The following is a 19,092-nucleotide window of genomic DNA, read 5'->3' as shown; positions in this document are numbered from 1 at the left end:
TCTCAGAGAGCATACTTAGTCTAGTTTTCCGTGCCCCCCACTGCAGGGGTCTGAGACTGGTATCTCTGGAATCACAGGATGGGCGGAATCCCCTGAGCCCACAGGAAGACTGGCAGGGCATACAAAACATTTTTGTGGTTTTTGTGACGGGGAATTACAATGTTCATTTATCATATTTTAAACTGGCTATTGTAAGTGGAGAAACTATTGATTTTTGCATATTCATATTACAACCAGCCATCTAACAGAATTATGTTGTTAATAGTTTTTTAATTTCAAAGAAAGATTTATAATTAAATGATGAGTTTTCATTGAAATTAGTTCAAGGAAGAATTTGTGTGCTATGAGTATATTTAATAGGCGACTAAATCTTCTCAGGGGAGTCAGTGAGGCTTCCCAGAGACGTGGCGTTTCAGCCGAGATTTGAAAGCTAAATTGGAACGAGGTAGGCAAAAGAGGGGGGTGGGATAGGGGACCAGTTTGTGTGTAGGCCCTGCCTGAGGCCTGGCCAAAAGGAGCGGATGCGCAGAACTCGGGGAAAGGAACCAGGGGAAGCCCCAATGTGAGAATTCCAATATTGACATCTTTTTGTAGACAAAAAACAATTTATTCCACAATCACACCAAAAACGTCTTATAATAAAGTGAAGCAAGAAGCGGCCGTGTAAGGGGCAGAGTAATTCCCCACATTTGATCAGTTATGTGATCATATGCTAACTTCTTGACTGTTGTTTTCAGAGTGTGGTCGAATTATTGCTGGAGTAACCAAAGGGTCAAAAATGATGAGATTGTACATAGACAATGCAGCCCCAGAGAAACTCAAAGGAAAGTGTATATTTTTTGTTCGCTGTCAAAATGATAGTGCAATAAATCTTAAAAATATTCATGAGGTATGTTTACATTTTGTTTTCAAATAGATAAACATTTTTCTAGCTTTATTGAGGTGTAATTGACATATAAGATTATTTAAGTTTAAGGTGTAGAATGAGTTGATCGAATGCACTTTTTAAATACATATATATATATATATATATATATATATACATATACACACACGCATATTATTGATTTCAGAGAGAAAGGGAGAGGGAGAGATAGAAACATCAATGATGAGAGAACATCATTGATCGGCTGCCTCCTGCATGCCCCACACTGGGGATTGAGCCTGCTATCCGGGCATGTGCCCTGACTGAGAATTGAACCCAGAACCCTTCAGTCCATAGGCTGACGGTCTATCCACTGAGCCACACTGGCTAGGGCTCTAATGCACTTTATATTGAGAAATGATGACCATGGTAGCATTACCAACATCTCCATCACCTCACATAATTACCAATTTTTTGGTAATGATGAATGATGTTTAAGATGTACCCTCTGAGCAGCTTTCAAGTATATAATGCGGTATTGTTAACTATAATCACCATGCCCCATGGTAGGTTCCCAAACTTACTAATAACAAAGTTTGTACCCTTTGACCAATGTTTTGCCATTCAAAACTCTGAGCAGAGGGCTAGTTTTGTTGCCTTTTCCCTGGATTGGCACAGTGTGTCTGATCCCCATTTCAGAGACCAGGCAACTTTCAACTGAAAACTGTGTTTATGCAGGAGGCCAGTTTCATTTCCCTCACATTGCGCAGGCTCCAGGCCACATCTCTGTCCCTCCGTGGAAATTAAAGCACCAGGGGAAGTTTTACTTGCTGAACAGGCATGCAAATGGTAAAATGAGGGCAGAAAATAAGTTTGATGATTTTAGAACTCTAATATTCACAACCACTTAAGATTTCCTAATAGTTTATAAGACGTATTGTCTATCTTATTGTAATGTAAAATAGGTGACGATGTTCAGTTCTTGATTGGGATCAGCATGTAAACACCTTTGAACACTGCCCTTTCAGGAAGTGCTGTTTACTCTTCTGGATGCCTCAAAAGGACTCCTACATGGGATCAGGAATATGCTGGCAAAGATATTTCTACCAGCTATCCTTGCAACAAATAATTGGGGTGCTTTAAACCAATCCAAGCAGGGAGAGTCAGAAAAACACGTTTTCACTGAAACAATCAACAGATACCTTTCATTTTTAGATGGTAAGTATCACATTTCTTGTCTAACACATTACTAAAAATGAGAAAATTAACTATATGTTATTAAAAATAAGCATGAGATAAAAAAATTCCATTTCAAAAGAAGATATTAAGGTAATTATCAGAGAGGTAAGGTATCAAATCATTAGCACCTTTTTTTCCCAGGATTTTTGCAGGAGTAAGATAAGTTGTCATTTTTGTTTTCCATTACAGCAGGAGGATTCTCTTTCTATATTATTTGTGAAAAATTCCACTATATTGAAAAATATATACTTTATTATAAACTCTCCTTTAAATATATAATTACACGATTTCATATTGTTAAAGCCCAATTTTATTAACAAACCATCAATTCACAATCTAATGATCAATAAGAATTATATTTCTATGAAGTATTAGGTCTCTCACTTTTTAGTAATGACACCTTGAAACCACACAGTGATATTTAACACATTTACATTAAACACCTCTTCTCAATATTTTTTTCCTTTTAGGTGCTAGAATAAGTATTGAGGGAACAGTTAAGTTGAAGAATATAGACAACTTTGAGTTTTCCAAACTGCAAACCTTTGAAGACGTGACAGTCGCAGCCAGCAATTCAGAAACTGTTCGTCAGCTAGAGGACGCGCTGATGATATGGTACAAACAGATCGAACAGGTGAGCTAACTCAAGCAATTTCATCAGGTCTGAGCCATAGTCACATCTGTGTTCTAGGCACTGCAGTTTATCTCTCAAAGGAAAGGGAGGAGGAATCTTCCAGATTCTGTTACGAAACTCAGCCTATTCTTGACTCCAGTGCAAAATTCATTGTTCTCTATGGACCACTTAAAATCAATTTTAGTGAAACTATAGGAAACTATAACAGGATGGGTTGAGAATGAAATAATGAAGAATCAGGAGTAGCCAACATGTATCTCTGATACTTTATATATTGTTTATATTCTTCAGAAGAGAGAGAGAGAAAGAGAGAGAGAGAGGAAAAGAACACAAGGAAGAGACTATAGCTACAGTGCTGGGCACTAAATAAATACCTGTTGGTTGATCAATGAAATTGTCTGGGTTGACAAAGATGTCCAAACTAGGCTCATTCATACCACTACTACTCTGGACATGTAAGTTTTCTCTGGCAGTAACCAAAGCAATGTTAGGAATGGGGTATATGTCAACATTCTGAGAGGTGCCAACTTATAAACATGACTAAAAATCACGTAATTGCCCCCAACTGAAAGAGGACTCTAGGAGCCAGCTTGCAGATCTCTAGCTTGTGAGCTCAGGACAGTGGAAAAGAAAGTCTTCAGTTAGGTGAGGACTGGGGGAGAAAAATCTTGACCTTGCAAGAGTTAAGAGCATTTCCGAAATTACTTCTCATAGAACTATGTTGGCAGAAGGAAGGTACAATTGCAGTGAAAAAAATTGGAGGGCTTTGGAAACTCTGCCACGGCCTGGAATGCTGGCCACAGAATTTGTTTTTGTGTGTCACTGGGTAATTGAAGTGCATAACTGCCCAGCAGAAAACTCCTGCAGCCACCTACTCTGCCACTGGAGGAAGGGGTGGTTGTAACCCGTTGTGGAAATCAAGCTCCGTCCCACGAAATGGCCAAGGAGATCCTCTCCAATTATTATAATCAATCAGTACAGATTTTCTTTCACAAAAATGAGCAAGGAAAAGAAAATAGTTTTTTAAAAATACATTTTATTGATTTTTTTACAGAGAGGAAGGGAGAGAGATAGAGAGCTAGAAACATCAATGAGAGAGAACATCGATCAGCTATCTCCTGCACACCTCCCACTGGGGATGTGCCTGCAACCCAGGTACATGCCCTTGACTGGAATCGAACCTGGGACCCTTCAATCCACAGGCTGACGCTCTATTCACTGAGCCAAACCGGTCAGGGCAAGAAAATAGTTTGACATAGGAGACTTAGCAAACTGAAATAAGAAAATCAAGTTGGGCAATTGTAACAAATGGCCTTCAATTAAGCAGAATAAATGCAGGAAATGGAGAGGTCTGTAAAAAAAAAGTAAATAAAAAAGAAACCTTGACCTCTTGTCATACACAAAAATTAATTCAAGATGGATCATAGACATAAATATGAAAGTTAAAAGTGAAAAAATAACATAAAACATGAATCTCAAAAACATGTTGTGTGAGGGAAGCCAGTCTTAAGAACAGTAATGTGAAAAACAAAGGGGAGAGACAAGATGGCGGCGGAATAGGCAGACGCGTCCCAGGTCTTGTCCCGGAACAAATAGAATGAGCAGCTGAAACGAATAACACCCACCCCAAATTGGTGAAGCAGACTGAGCTGGTGAGACAGTTGGCAGCCAGGAAGGGCAGAGTTCCCCTGGAAAGGTAAAAACCAGGGTTCTGGGCAGGAAAGTTTGCCAGATCTCTGAGCCCAGAGGGTCAGAGGGAGACCGCGAAGCAGACTCAGCTGGTGAGACAGGGAGCCAGAAACATCAATGAGAGAAACATCGATCAGCTGCCTCCTGCACACTCCCCACTGGGGATGTGCCCGCAACCAAGGTACATGCCCTTGACCGGAATCGAACCTCGGACCTTTGAGTCCGCAGGCTGGCGCTCTATCCACTGAGCCAAACCGGTTAGGGCTCTACTTCTTTTCACATTATTTTTTCATCATTCAATTTTATTTTATTTTTGCCCTAACCGGTTTGGCTCAGTGGATAGAGCATCAGCCTGTGGACTGAAGGGTCCCAGGTTCGATTCCGGTCAAGGGCATGTACCTTGGTTGTGGGCACATCCCTGGTGGGGGGCGTGCAGGAGGCAGCTGATCGATGTTTCTTTCTCTTCGATGTTTCTAACTCTCTATCCCTCTCCCTTACTCTCTGTAAAAAATCAATAAAATATATTTAAAATTTTATTTTATTTTATTTTTACTTGCTATTTTCTATTTTTATACCATTTATAAATCAATTTTTTTGTAAATATATTATTTTGTTCCCCTTCTTTCTCTTCTTATTCACTCATCCCTTACCTACTTCCTCTATACTGAAGTGAGGTCCTCCCCATATTTATCCAATTCTTAGCCTTATTTCCTGTATATCAGCTCAGCCCCTACAGATTCTGCCCCCATCCTCTTTACTAAGTGTTTGGTGTTTGTATTTGTTTGGTTTATCTATTGGCTCTGTGGTGTTTTCTCCACAAATATATATTCTCCTTTTTCTTTTCTCTCCTATCTTTTTTTCTCTCTCTTAGATATCATTTATGCTCTCTTTTCTCTCCCCTAATTATCTTTTCTCAGGTGGTTGCTTATATTGGGGTTATCGGTGCCATGAGTACATTCATGCTTTGTTCCCTTTGGGTCATGTCTTGTTAAGGTGAATATTTTGGGATTAGTGTTCTACATTCTATTTTCATCTTTCCTTTAGCATCCTTTTACTCTAACTCAACTTTACCTTTATGCCAAAACTCTCTTCCTCACTTTTCCCCTTTTGTTGTTCTGTTTCTCTTACCCTATCCCTGCTTTAGATTTTCCCTATTCCTTATTTTTACCCCCTGTTAAACTTTCACCCTACTTATATATCTAATTACCAATCTCCTGCTCTAAATCCATATACACCTCTCTCTTCTCTTTCTTCACTAACCAAAGTTTTTTTCCTCTCTGTCGTTTTGTTGTTGTTTGCTTGATTGTTGAGTATATTGGGGGTTTGTTTAATGCTTGTTTGTGAGATTGTTTTTCTTTTTCTTTTTATTTTTCTCTTGTTTTTTTTTTCCGGTTATTTTTTTGCTTCTGTTTTCCCTAGCCTTGCTTGATATTAGTTGTTGTTTGTAGTTTGCGTTCATCTCCAGGGATCTGTTCCTGGAATTTTGGGGATTAGTGGCTGTTCTATTGGAGTTTTCTCCCCATATAAATAGTTTTTTCCCCTCTTCTATTTCATTCTCTTTCTTTTCTCTCTTACTTTTTTTTTCCTTTTCCCAATTTCATTTTTGCACTCCTTTTTTTTCTCTTTTTTCTTTTTTGCTTCTTTCTTCTTTATCCCCTAATTCTCTTTGATCTGGTGGTCACCTTTATTTGGGGTTATTAGTATCGTGAATACATTTGTGTTCAGTGCCTTGTGCATTGTACCTTGTTGTGTTGTATTTTGTGCCTCTAAATCAACGCAGCAGAGAGAGAACTACATAACCAAACACCTGGAGAAGAGAGAGATCATGGGGAGACAAAGAAACAGCCCGCATATGAAAGAAAAACAGCCATCACCAGAAAAGGAAGTAAACGAAATGGAGGCAATGGAGGCAAGCAACCTGTCAGAGAAAGAATTCAGAGAAATGGTCATAAGGTGGATGAAAAGAATGGAAGACAAATTCAACAATATGTGTAAGAACCAAGAGGAAATGAAGAAGAACCAAGGAGAAATGAAAAATGACATCACTGCTATAAAGAACTCAATAGAAAGCATCAACAATAGACTAGAAGAAGCAGAGGACCGCATCAGTGAGCTAGAAGACAAGGTAGGAAAAAATACTCAAGTAGAGCAGCTTTTAGAAAAAAAAAATTAAAAAGCAGGAGGAGAGCCTAAGAGAACTCTGGGACAACATGAAATGAAACAACATCCGTATAATAGGGGTGCCAGAAGGAGAGGAAACTGAGCAAGGAATAGGAAACCTGTTTGGAAAAATAATGACAGAAAACTTCCCTGATATAGAAAAGAAAAAACTCACACAAATCCAGAGTCCCAAACAAAATGAACCCCAAAAGACCGACACCAAGGCACATTATAATTAAATTGGCAAACACCAACGACAAAGCAAGAATCTTAAAAGCAGCCAGAGAGAGACAGAAAGTTACGTACAAAGGATCCCCCATCAGACTAGCGACAGATCTCTCAACAGAAACACATCAGGGAAGAAGGGAATGGAATGAAATATACAAAGTCATGCAAAGGAAGGGTCTGAATCCAAGAATACTGTACCCAGCAAGGATATCAATCAAAATTGAGGGTGAAATCAAGAGCTTCACAGACAAAAAAAGGACTATGGGAGTTTATTACCACCAAACCAGCAATGCAAGAAATGCTAAAGGGTCTGCTGTAAAAAAAAAAAAAAAGAAACAAAGAAGGAACACAGGGGTAAAGAATAAAAATGGCAACAAACAAGTATCTATCAATAATAACTTTAAATGTAAATGGATTAAATGCCCCAATCAAAAGACATAGGGTAACTGAGTGGATAAGAAAACATGACCCATATATCTGCTGTCTACAGGAAACCCACCTCAGAAAAAAAGACGCACACAAACTGATGGTGAAGGGATGGAAAAAGGTTTTTCAGGCGAATGGAAATGAAAAAAAAGCTGGGGTAGCAATACTTAAATCTGACAAATTAGATCTCAAAGTGAAGGACATAAAAAGAGATAAGGAAGGCCACTTCATAATACTAAAGGGAGCAATCCAACAAGAAGAAATAACTCTGGTAAACATATACACACCCAATATAGGAGTGCCCAAATACATAAGAAAACTTCTGGAGGAGATGAAGGGAGAGATTGACAGCAATACAATCATAGTAGGGGACTTTAACACCCCACTATCACCATTGGACAAATCCTCTAAACAAAAAATCAGCAAAGAAACATCAATTCTAAATTACTCACTAGATCAGATGGAATTAATTGACATCTTCAGAACATTTCACCCCAAAGCCACAGAATATACATTCTTCTCAAGTACACATGGGTCATTTTCAAAGATAGACCATATATTGGGTCACAGACAAAGTCTCTTCAAATTCAAGAAGATAGAAATCATATCAAGCATCTTCTCAGATCACAATGGCATAAAACTAGAAATCAGCTACAATAAAAACAATCCAAAAAAAATCAAACACATGGAGACTAAATAGCATGCTATTAAACAATGACTGGGTTACCAGAGAGATCAAAGAAGAAATAAAAAACATCATGGTAACAAATGACAATGAAAACACAACAATCCAAAACCTATGGGACACAGCAAAAGCAGTCTTGAGAGGGAAGTTTATAGCTCTACAAGCCTACTGCAAAAAACAAGAAACAATGGTAATAAATTATCTAACCCTACAACTCAAAGAGTTAGAAAGAGAGCAACAAGAAAAGCCCAGTGTAAGCAGAAGGAAGGAACTAATAAAGATCAGAGCGGAGATAAATGACATAAAGACCAAAAAACAATACAAAAGATCAACAAAACCAAGAGCTGGTTCTTTGAAAGGATAAACAAGATTGATGAACCTTTAGCCAGGCTCACTAAGAAACAAAGAGAAAGGACCCAAATAAACAAAATCAGAAATGAAAGAGGAGAAATAACAGCAGACCCCACAGAAATACAAAGGATTGTTAAAAAATACTATGAACAACTCTACTCCAACAAACCTGGAGGAAATGGACATATTCCTAGAAAAATACAACCTTCCAAAACTTAATCAGGAAGAGTCTAAAAATCTCAATACGCCAATAACTATGGAAGAAATTGAAGCAGTAATCAAAAAGCGTCCAGCAAACAAAAGCCCGGGGACAGATGGCTTCACAGGAATTTTACCAAAGATTCAAGGAAGAACTAAAACCTATCCTCCTCAGACTATTCCAAAAAATTCAAGAGGAAGGAACACTTCCAAGCTCATTCTATGAAGCCAGCATCCCCTAATACCAAAACCAGATAAAGAAACACAATGAAAGAGAATTACAGGCCAATATCCCTCATGAACATAGATGCCAAAATCCTCAACAAAATCCTAGCAAATCGGATCCAGCAGTACATCAGAAAGATCATACACCATGACCAAGTAGGTTTTATCCCAGGGATGCAAGGATGGTACAATATCCACAAATCAATAAACGTAATAAATCACATAAACAAATTGAGAGATAAAAACCACATAGTCATATCAATTGATGCAGAAAAAGCATTTGCAAAATCCAACACCCTTTCTTGATAAAAACTCTCAGCAAGGTAGGAATAGAAGGATCATACTCAACATAATAAAAGCCATAAATGACAAACCCATAGCCAACATCATAATCAATGGGCAGAAACTAAAACCATTTCCCCTAAGAACAGGAACACGACAGGGATGCCCCCTCTCACCACTCCTGTTTAACATAGTACTGGAAGTACTAGCTGTTGCGATCAGACAAGAAGAAGAAATAAAAGGCATCCAAATTGGAAAAGAAGAAGTAAAACTGTCCTTATTTGCAGATGACATGATACTGTACATAGAGAACCCTAAAGACTCCATCAAAAAATTATTAGACTTAATAAATGAATTCGGCAATGTAGCAGGATACAAAATTAATGCCAAGAAATCTATGGCATTTTTTTACACCAATAGTGAACTTACAGAAAGTGAGACTAAAAAAGCTACCCCATTCACCATCACACCAAAAAAGTTAAGATACCTAGGAATAAACTTAACTAAGGAGGTAAAAGACTTATATGTGAAAAACTACAGGACACTGAAAAAAGAGATAGAGGAAGACATAAATAGATGGAAGAACATACCGTGTTCATGGATTGGTAGAATCAACATCATCAAAATGTCCATACTACCCAAAGCAATCTATAGCTTTAATGCAATCCCCGTTGAATTACCAATGGCAGATTTCACAGATCTAGAACGAATGTTCCAAAAATTCATCTGGAATAAAAAAAGACCTTGAATAGCTGCAGCAATCCTGAGAAAGAAGAACAAAGTAGGTGGGATCTCAATACCAGATATCAAGCTGTATTACAAAGCCACTGTTCTTAAAACAGCTTGGTACTGGCACAAGAACAGACATATAGATCAATGGAATAGAATACAGAACCCAGAAATCAACCCAAACCACTATGCTTAATTAATATTCGACAATGGTGGCAAGAGCATACAATGGAGTCAAGACAGTCTCTTCAATAAATGGTGTTGGGAAAATTGGACAGATATATGCAAAAAGATGAAACTAGACCACCAACTCACACCATACACAAAAATAAACTCAAAACGGATAAAAGACTTAAACATAAGATGGGAAATCATAAAAATACTAGAGGAATCCACAGGCAGCGAAATCGCAGATATATGCCGAAGGAATTTGTTCTCTAATACTGCTCCTAGGGCAATGGAAACTAAAGAGAAAATAAACAAATGGGACTACATCAAAATCAAAAGCTTTTGCACAGCAAAGGAAACTATCAACAAAACAACAAGAAGGCCCACTGCATGGGAGAACATATTTGCCAATGATATCACCCATAGGGGTTTAATCTCCAACATTTACAGGGAACTCATGCAACTTAACAAAAGGAAGATAAACAATCCAATCAAAAAATGGGCAATGGACCTAGATAGACACTTTTCGAAAGAGGATATACAGAAGGCTGAAAGACATATGAAAACATGCTCAAAGTCACTAATTATACGAGAGATGCAAATCAAAACAATAATGCGGTATCATCTCACACCTGCCAGAATGGCTATCATCAACAAATCAACAAACCACAAGTGCTGGAGAGGATGTGGAGAAAAAGGAACCCTTCTGCACTGCTGGTGGGAATGCAGACTGGTACAGCCACTGTGGAGAACAGTATGGAGTTTCCTCAAAAAACTAAAAATGGAACTTCCATTCGACTCAGTGATCCCACTTCTAGGAATATATCCCAAGAAGCCAGAAACACCAATCAGAAAGGATATATGCACCCCTATGTTCATAGCAGCTCAATTCACCATAGCTAAGATTTGGAAACAGCCTAGGTGCCCATTAGCAGATGAGTGGATTAGAAAACTGTGGTACATCTACACAATGGAATACTATGCTGCTGTAAAAAAGAAGGAACTCTTGCCATTTGCAACAGCATGGATGGAACTGGAGAGCATTATGCTGAGTGAAGTAAGCCAGTCAGAGAAAGATAAATATCACATGATCTCACTCATTTGTGGAATATAGAGAACAACATAGACTGATGAACAGGGACAGATCCAAAGACAGAGAAACAGCAATCAGACTATCAATCCTCAGAGGGAAAGTAGGGGAGGGTCGGGGTAAGGGGAAGAGATCAACCAAAGGACTTGTATGCGTGCATATAAGCCAAACTAATGGACATGGACAACAGGGGGATGAGAGCATGAGTGCGGGGTCGGGGGGGGGGGTTGTAGAAGTTGGGGGTTAATGGGGGGATGAGGACACATTTGTAATACCTTAACCAATAAAGAAATTAAATATAAAAAAAGAAAAGAAATTTGAAACAAAAACCATAAATGAAAAAGGAAAAAAGAAAAAAGGAAAAAAAAACATAAATGAAGCAGAACATAAGACTATAGTAATATTTTCTTAAGCAAGATACAAAACCCAGAAGCCATGAAAGAGAAAAAAAAGATAAGTTTGGCTACATTAAAAAGAAATTAGTAACTTCCATTATGTCAAAAACCACCACAAAGTTAAAAGAAAAGTGACTTTCTGGGAGATTATGTTATCAGCATGTATAACAAAGAGTATCCATAATATATAAAGACATTTTATAAGTTATTAAGAAATGGGCAGTTTAGAGAAAAATAGGCCAAGGATTTGAACAATGTTATTCAAGGAAAGTACATGGAGACATTTGACCTGGGAAAAGGGCATAGGAGTATTTTCAACTATTTGGAGGGATTTAATGTAAAATTACACGTGTGTGGCAGAAGTAAGCCAGAGAGAGTGATGGTTATAAGGAGAGAGATGGAAATGGAATGTACTGAATCACTGGAAATATTTAATTTGAGGCTGGGTTATCACCTATGAATAATGTAACAGGAATTAAACATCAAAAGGTCATTTGATTTAAAATTTAAAAGTTAATTTTAAGGGTCATTTTCATTCTTTAATTCAGTTATTGAAATTATATATGCTTTTAGCCATTTAAAAAAGCTTAAATTATGTCTACTATCCTCTATTTAAGGAGGTAGAAAAGCTTGTAATCAGGTTAGGAAGAGTGCCATAAACCATGGTTAAAATTATAAGCATTTCCTGGATTAAAAATAGAACTTCAATACGTTTGAAAAATCAACTATGTATTTTGCCTCATTTGTATCCTTAAAAATTCCATCACAATTTAAGTTATGAAAAATTATGAACATTAAAAGGTACAGAAAATAATATAACACACATCTCTGTAACTGAGATTAAACAGATACCGTCCTATATAATAAAAAGGTAATATGCAAATTGACCCTAATGGTGGAATGACCAGAATGACCAGTTGCTATGACATGCATTGACCCCCAGGGGGTAGATGCTCAATGCAGGAGCTGCCCCCTGGTGGTCATTGTGCTTCCACAGGGGGAGTGCTGCTCAGCCAAAAGCCGGCTCATGGCTGGCCAGCACAGCAGTGGTGGCGGGAGCCTCTCCTGCCTCGGTGGCAGTGCTAAAGATATCTGACTAATGGCTTAGGCCCGCTCCCCTGGACATCCCCTGAGGGCTCCTGGGCTGCCAGAGGGATGTCTGACTGCCAGCTTAAGCCTGATCCCCAGGGAGCAGGCCTAAGCCATCAGTTGGACATCCCCTGAGGGGTCCTGGACTGTGAGAGGGCGCAGGCTGGGCTGAGGGACCCTCTGAGAGCACAAATTTTCATGCACCAGGCCTCTAGTTTGCTATATTTGCTTCAGATCTTTTTTATTTTCACTAAAGCCTCTAACCCCTAAAGCCTCTAACCCTTTCCTCTCCCTCCCTCTGTGTTACCACTATCCTGATGTTTTTGACTCCTCCCATTCTCTTGAAAGTTTGACACTTTTATTGTATTTACAAATTTATAAGCTTTATATTGCAAATATAAATTTTATATGTATCTATAATAATAAAAGCGTAATATGCTATTTAGACTGGATGTCCTTCTGGATGAAGTCGGGGCTGCGAGGGAGCCTGGGTCCCAGGTGCCTGTCAGTGGCCTGATGGAATCCTGGGTCCCGGGTGCCAGAGGCAAACCGGTGCCAGCAGCCAGGGGAAGGAAGGCCTACTCTTGCACGAATTTCATGCATCGGGCCTCTAGTATATATATATAATGTATTTGTGTTTAAAATCTTTACATAAATAGTATAATACTATTAAGGATCCTTTTACAGGTCCCCCCCCCCAACATTCTTTCATTCCTGTTGGTACAAGTAAATTTAATTCATTCACTGTATGATATTCCTCTGTGAAAAAAATCAGTTTATTATATAGATGTTCAGACATCAAAGAGACATTTAAATTATGTCTACTAACCTCTGTTAAGAAGGTAGAGAAGTTTTATTTTTTTTAAATTGTTTTATTGCTTAAAGTATTACAAAGAGTATTACATAAGTCTCCTTTTTTTTCCTGCCCTTTACAATCCCCTGGCTTCCCCTACCCCCCAGTGTCTTATGTCCATTGTTTATGCTTATATGCATGCATACAAGTCCTTCGGTTGATCTCTTACCCGCCCCCCTCCTGCCCCCCAACCCTCCCTGGCCTTCCCGCTGTAGTTTGACAGTCTGTTTGAGGCTGCTCTGCCTCTGTATCTATTTTTGTTCATAAGTTTATAATGCTCTTTATTATCCATAAATGAGTGAGATCATGTGGTATTTTTCCTTCATTGACTGGCTTATTTCACTTAGCATAATGCTCTCCAGTTCCATCCATGCTGTTGCAAATGGTAAGAGTTCCTTCTTTTTTACAGCAGCATAGTATTCTATCATGTAGATGTACCACAGTTTTCTAATCCATTCATCTACTGATGGGCACTTAGGCTGTTTCCAGATCTTAGCTATGGTGAATTGTGCTGCTATGAACATAGAGGTGCATATATCCTTTCTGATTGGTGTTTCTAGTTTCTTGGGATATATTCCTAGAAGTGGGATCACGGGGTCAAATGGGAGTTCCATTTTTAGTTTTTTGTGGAAACTCCATACTGTTTTCCACAGTGGCTGCACCAGTCTGCATTCCCAGCAGCAGTGCACGAGTGTTCCTTTCTCTCCACATCCTCTCCAGCACTTGTCGTTTGTTGATTTGTTGATGATAGCCATTCTGACAGGTGTGAGATGGTACCTCATTGTTGTTTTGATTTGCATTTCTTGGATGATTAGTGACTTTGAGCATGTTTTCATATGTCTCTTGGCTTCTGAATGTCCTCTTTTGAAAAGTGTCTATTTAAGTCCTTTGCCCATTTTTTGATTGGATTGTTTATCCTCCTTTTGTTAAGTTGTATGAATTCCCTATAAATGTTGGAGATTAAACCCTTATTGGTGATAACATTGGCAAATATGTTCTCCCATGCAGTGGGCTTTCTTGTTTTGTTGATGGTTTCTTTTGCTGTGCAGAATTGAAGTTTATTTATTGATTCCCTCAGAAAGATAGTTATTTCTACTTTTTTTTGCGATTGCAAACAATAAAAATACATATTTAATGAATATCTTTGTTCAGGTCCCCTTTGTTCAAGAATTTCCCAGGGGAGCCCTGGTCAGTGTAGCTCATTTGGTTGGAGTGTTGTTCTGTTCACTGAAGGGTGAGGGATTCAATTACCAGTCAGGGCACATACCTGGGTTGCCGGTTGGATCCCTGGTTGGGGCATTATGGGAGGCGGCCAATCAATGTTTTTCACATCAGTGTTTATCTCCCTCCCCCTCCCCTTTCTCTAAAAAGAAATAAATAAATAAATTGGTGGGAATACGTCCTTGGGTGAGGATTTAAAAATAAATTTCCCACTGGAACTGCTGAGAGCAGTAATGTATGGATAATTTATTGGGTATTGCAAAGCCCTCCAAATAGTTGTTATAGTAACTATAAAATATTAACTATAATATTTTGTACAGAAGCATATGAGAGTTCCCCTTTCTTCAGATTTTCATCACACTTGGGATTGTCAGATTTTTAATGCCAATATATTGGGTGTGAAATGGTATCTTGATTTATTTTGCATTACCCTGAATACAGTTGAGGTTGAGTATGTTTAATGGCTCTTTAGGTTTCCTTTTTGTTGAATGGCTTCTTCATATCTTTTACGTAGTTATATTTCAGATTGTTTGATGATATCTTACTGAATTGTTGGAGTTTAAATAGTATTTTCTGGATGTTAATCCTTTCTTGGTTCATCTTGTGTCCTGCATTTTCATCTGGTATCATAAACCCATTTCTATTCCAGTGTTATGAAGATATTCTCCTACATTATTTATTTATTTTAAATGGTGAAATACACCAGAATAAGTACAATAAAATAAACAAACTATTGCAAAATTAACACCTGTATAAGCTTGCACAAGTTAAGAAATGGAACACTGCCAGCACCTTGCAATCCCCTAGTATTCCTCTTCCCAATTTCAATTCTCCTTTCTTCCCCCAGCGGTAACCGTTTTCTTGACAATTATGATATTCAGTTTCACGGTTTTCTTCATAGTTTTACCCCTATGTTCTATATTTTCTTTAAGAGTTTTACCATTTTCTCTTAACATTTAGCATCTGGAATTGTGTGTGTGTGTAATGTGAGGTAGGAATCTAATTTTGTATTTTTCCATATCGTCAGCCAATTTGTCCCAGAGCTGTTAATTTAATAAGGGCATTCTTTCCTAACAAATTTGTAATGTCAACTCTGTAATATATCAAGTTTCTGGGACCCCTTTTCTATCCCACTGGTCTACCTATTTGTTTTTTTGTACTTATACCATGCTGCTTTTATTTCTGTAGTTTTTTACTAAATCAGTATTTGGTATGGCAAATCCCTTTCTGTATTTTTCTTCAAAATTGCATTGATTACTTCTGGTTAATTCTTTCAAGCCAGAATTTTAAGGCTAGTTTATCAAGTATCACCAAAAACCCTTTTGAAATTTTGATTGAAACTTCATTAAATGTATACATTAATTTAGAGAAAAATGCCATCTTTATATGCCTGAATTTTTCCATTCACCAACATGTTATAATCTCTCCATTTCTGTAGGTCATTTTTTTGTGTGTTGGAAGTAAGTTTTCTAATTTTCTCCGAAAAGATAATGTACATCTTTTGTTAATCTCTTGATATCATTGTTATTATTTATTATAGCAAGCAGATGCTATATGTTTATATTTACATTTTTAGATTGTTATATGATTTATAAAGAAATGCTACTGAGATATATATATATATATATATATATATATATATATATATATATATATTTCAGCAACCTTACTTTTATTAATTATAAAAGTTTGTCTTTAGATAGTCTTGAATTTTTAGAATGTGGTCAACCATGTCAGCCGTGATGATTCCATCTTTGTTTTTTCATTCCCAATTTTTATAGTAATTCTTTTGTTTACTTATCTTGTTTTGGGCTCTCCATTACCAGGTTGAATGGAAGTGGGTGGTGATAGTGGCAAAGTTGTCTTGTCCTTGGTTTTAGAATTACATTTTCTAAAATTTCACTCTTAAGTATGTTTGCTGTAGATTTTTGGTGGCTAGGCACTATTTATCATTTTAAAGGAGTTCCCATCTATTCTTAGTTTGCTAGCAGTTTTAAACATTCTTCAATGTTGAATGTCATTTATACTTTTATCTTCCTTTGAAAAGATGAAAGTAACGAACTTTTAAAAGAACTTTTAAAACATTTCTCTATTCTGTGAATATTTTTGATTGCAGGTACTTATTGAGAGTGAGCAAATGAGAAAAGAAGCTGATGACTCAGGCCCACTCACTGAACTGGAGCACTGGAAGCGCATGTCAGCCAAATTCAATTACATCATTGAGCAGATTAAAGGGCCGAGTTGTAAGGCTGTCATAAATGTGCTTAATGTTGCACACTCCAAACTGTTAAAGGTAAAAGGCCTGTATTTTAAAGTTTGATATACTTCAGAACAACCAACTAGAAAATTATTCTTCTTGAACTGCTTCTTTGCATCATATATGAACATCATGTATGCAGAAGTATTCATCTTTGAGTAAGGCTTTCTCATAGAATAAGTTATTTCCAGAAGAGGGAAATGAAGTATAGAAATGAAAATTTAGTCCTCAATATTTTGCACACCCATTTTAACAGTACTACTATAAAATGATTGCTATTAAAAAATTTTTTTTGAAGTTGTAAATCAACAGAGGCTTGTTGAGGTCAAGAACTACATGAGAAGTCAAAAGCAAAAATGCCTTTTCTTCATACATTTCACTTTTTCCTAGAGGTTATCTTTATTAACAGTTTAGCTTGATTCTTTCCAGTTTCTTTTCTTTTTCTTTACTCTTCCTTAAAAAATTATATATTTAGCCCTAGCCGGTTTGGCTCAGTGGATAGAGCATTGGTCTGCAGACTGAAGGGTCCAGGGTTTGATTCTGGTCAAAGGCACATGCCTGGGTTGTGGATTGATCCCCAGTGGGGGGCCTGCAGGAGGCAGCCAATTAGTGATTCTGTCTCATCATTGATGTTTCTATCTCTTTCTCCCTCTCCCTTTCTCTCTGAAATTAATATAAAAATATTTGTTAAAAATAAAAAAATATGTAAAAATATGTCTTTATAGCAAACTAGAGGCCTGGTGCATGAAATTCATACATGGAGGGAGCGGGGCAGGTCCCTCAGCCTGGCCTGCACCCTCTTGCAATCTGGGACCCCTCAGACATCCTTCTCGCAATCTGGGACTGCTGGCTCCGAACCACTCTCCTGCCTGCCTGATTGCCCCTAACAACTTGCCTGCCCCTAATGGCTCACCTGCCTGCCTGATGGCCCCTAAACCCTCTGCCTGCCTGTCTGATTGCCCCTAACCACTCGCCTGCCTGCCTGATCTCTCCTAACCACTCGCCTGCTGGCCTGATTGCCCCTAACCACCTCTGCCTTGGCTCCCACTGCTGCGGCTTTGTCCAGAAGGACGTCCAGAAGGTCGTTCAGCTGTCCGGTTTAATTAGCATATTATGCTTTTATTATTATAAGTAATACATGATTTTTTGTAAGAGATTTAAACATTGCAGATAAAACAAGTGTCTCTCTTTAAAAATTAAATTTATTGGGGTAAAATTGGGTAATAACATTATAAGGTTTCAAGCATACAATTCTATAATGCATCATCAGTATATTGCATTGTGTGGTTACCACCAAAAGTCTAGTTTCCTTCCTTCCCCATATATTTGACCCCCTTTATACACTTCATCCTCCCTGACCCCCTTTCACCTATGATAACCACCATACTGTTGTCTGTGTTTGAGTTAAAACAAGTCTCTCTTAATCACACACCTTCCCACCCCTTAACTCCTGTTCCTGAATGATAAGTACAGAGAGATAACCACAATTTTTTATTTGTTGGTTTTTAAAAATCTTTATTGTTGAAAGTATTATAGATGTCCCGTTCTTTCCCCCATTGACTCTCTCCAACCTGCTCCCACTCCCTCCCCAGGCTTTCACAGCACTATTGTTTGTCCATGGGCTATGCATATAAGTTCTTTGGTTAATCTCCCTCCCCCGCCTCCACCTGTCTCCCTCTCACTCCTTCTGAAATACATCAGTCTTTTGCATGCTTCTATGTCTCTAGATCTATTTTGTTCATCAATTTATTTTGTTCATTAGATTCCACATATGAGTGAGAACATGTGATACTTGTCTTTCTCTGACTGGCTTATTCTGTGATATTTATATACTAGAGGCCCGGTGCATGAATTCATGCACCAGTGGGGTCCCTTGGCCTGGCCTGCGGGATCGGGCCAAAATGGGTTCTTCGACCTCCCCTGAGGGGTCCCGGATTGTGAGAGGACACAGGCTAGGCAGAGTGACCCCACTGGTGCACAATCAGGGCTGGGGAGGGACATGGGAGGGCTCCAGGGTGTGTCCGACCCATCTTGCTCAGTCCCAATTAGCCAGAACCCAGCAGCAAGCTAACCTACCAGTTGGAGCGTCTGCCCCTGGTGGTCAGTGCACGTCATAGTGACTGGTCGACAGGTTGACTGTCTGCCCCCTGGTGGTCAGTGCACATCATAGTGAGCAGTTGAGTGGCCTTAGCATATCATTAGCATATTATGCTTTGATTGGTTGAATGGCCGACCAGATGACTGGACACTTAGCATATTAGGCTTTTATTATATAGGATGAGTATACTACCTACATATAAAATTACAT

General features: G+C 38.2%; 1 protein-coding gene across 1 annotated transcript in view; it reads left to right on the top strand.

Annotated features, from left to right (window-relative positions):
* The first annotated feature begins 763 nt into the window (after positions 1-763).
* Positions 764-19,092, top strand: part of DNAH8 (dynein axonemal heavy chain 8) — a 271,112-nt gene continuing 252,783 nt past the window's right edge. Inside the window, exons 1-4 of the mRNA XM_036318282.1 lie at positions 764-889; positions 1,894-2,083; positions 2,575-2,738; positions 16,644-16,820. Of these exons, the coding sequence (XP_036174175.1) occupies positions 779-889; positions 1,894-2,083; positions 2,575-2,738; positions 16,644-16,820 (642 nt within the window). The 5' untranslated portion in view covers positions 764-778. The remainder of the gene's footprint in view (positions 890-1,893; positions 2,084-2,574; positions 2,739-16,643; positions 16,821-19,092) is intronic.

The sequence above is a fragment of the Myotis myotis genome, unplaced genomic scaffold (assembly GCF_014108235.1).
Source record: "Myotis myotis isolate mMyoMyo1 unplaced genomic scaffold, mMyoMyo1.p scaffold_m19_p_7, whole genome shotgun sequence".
Lineage (NCBI taxonomy): Eukaryota > Metazoa > Chordata > Mammalia > Chiroptera > Vespertilionidae > Myotis > Myotis myotis.
This window is presented reverse-complemented; position numbering and strand designations above follow the sequence as displayed.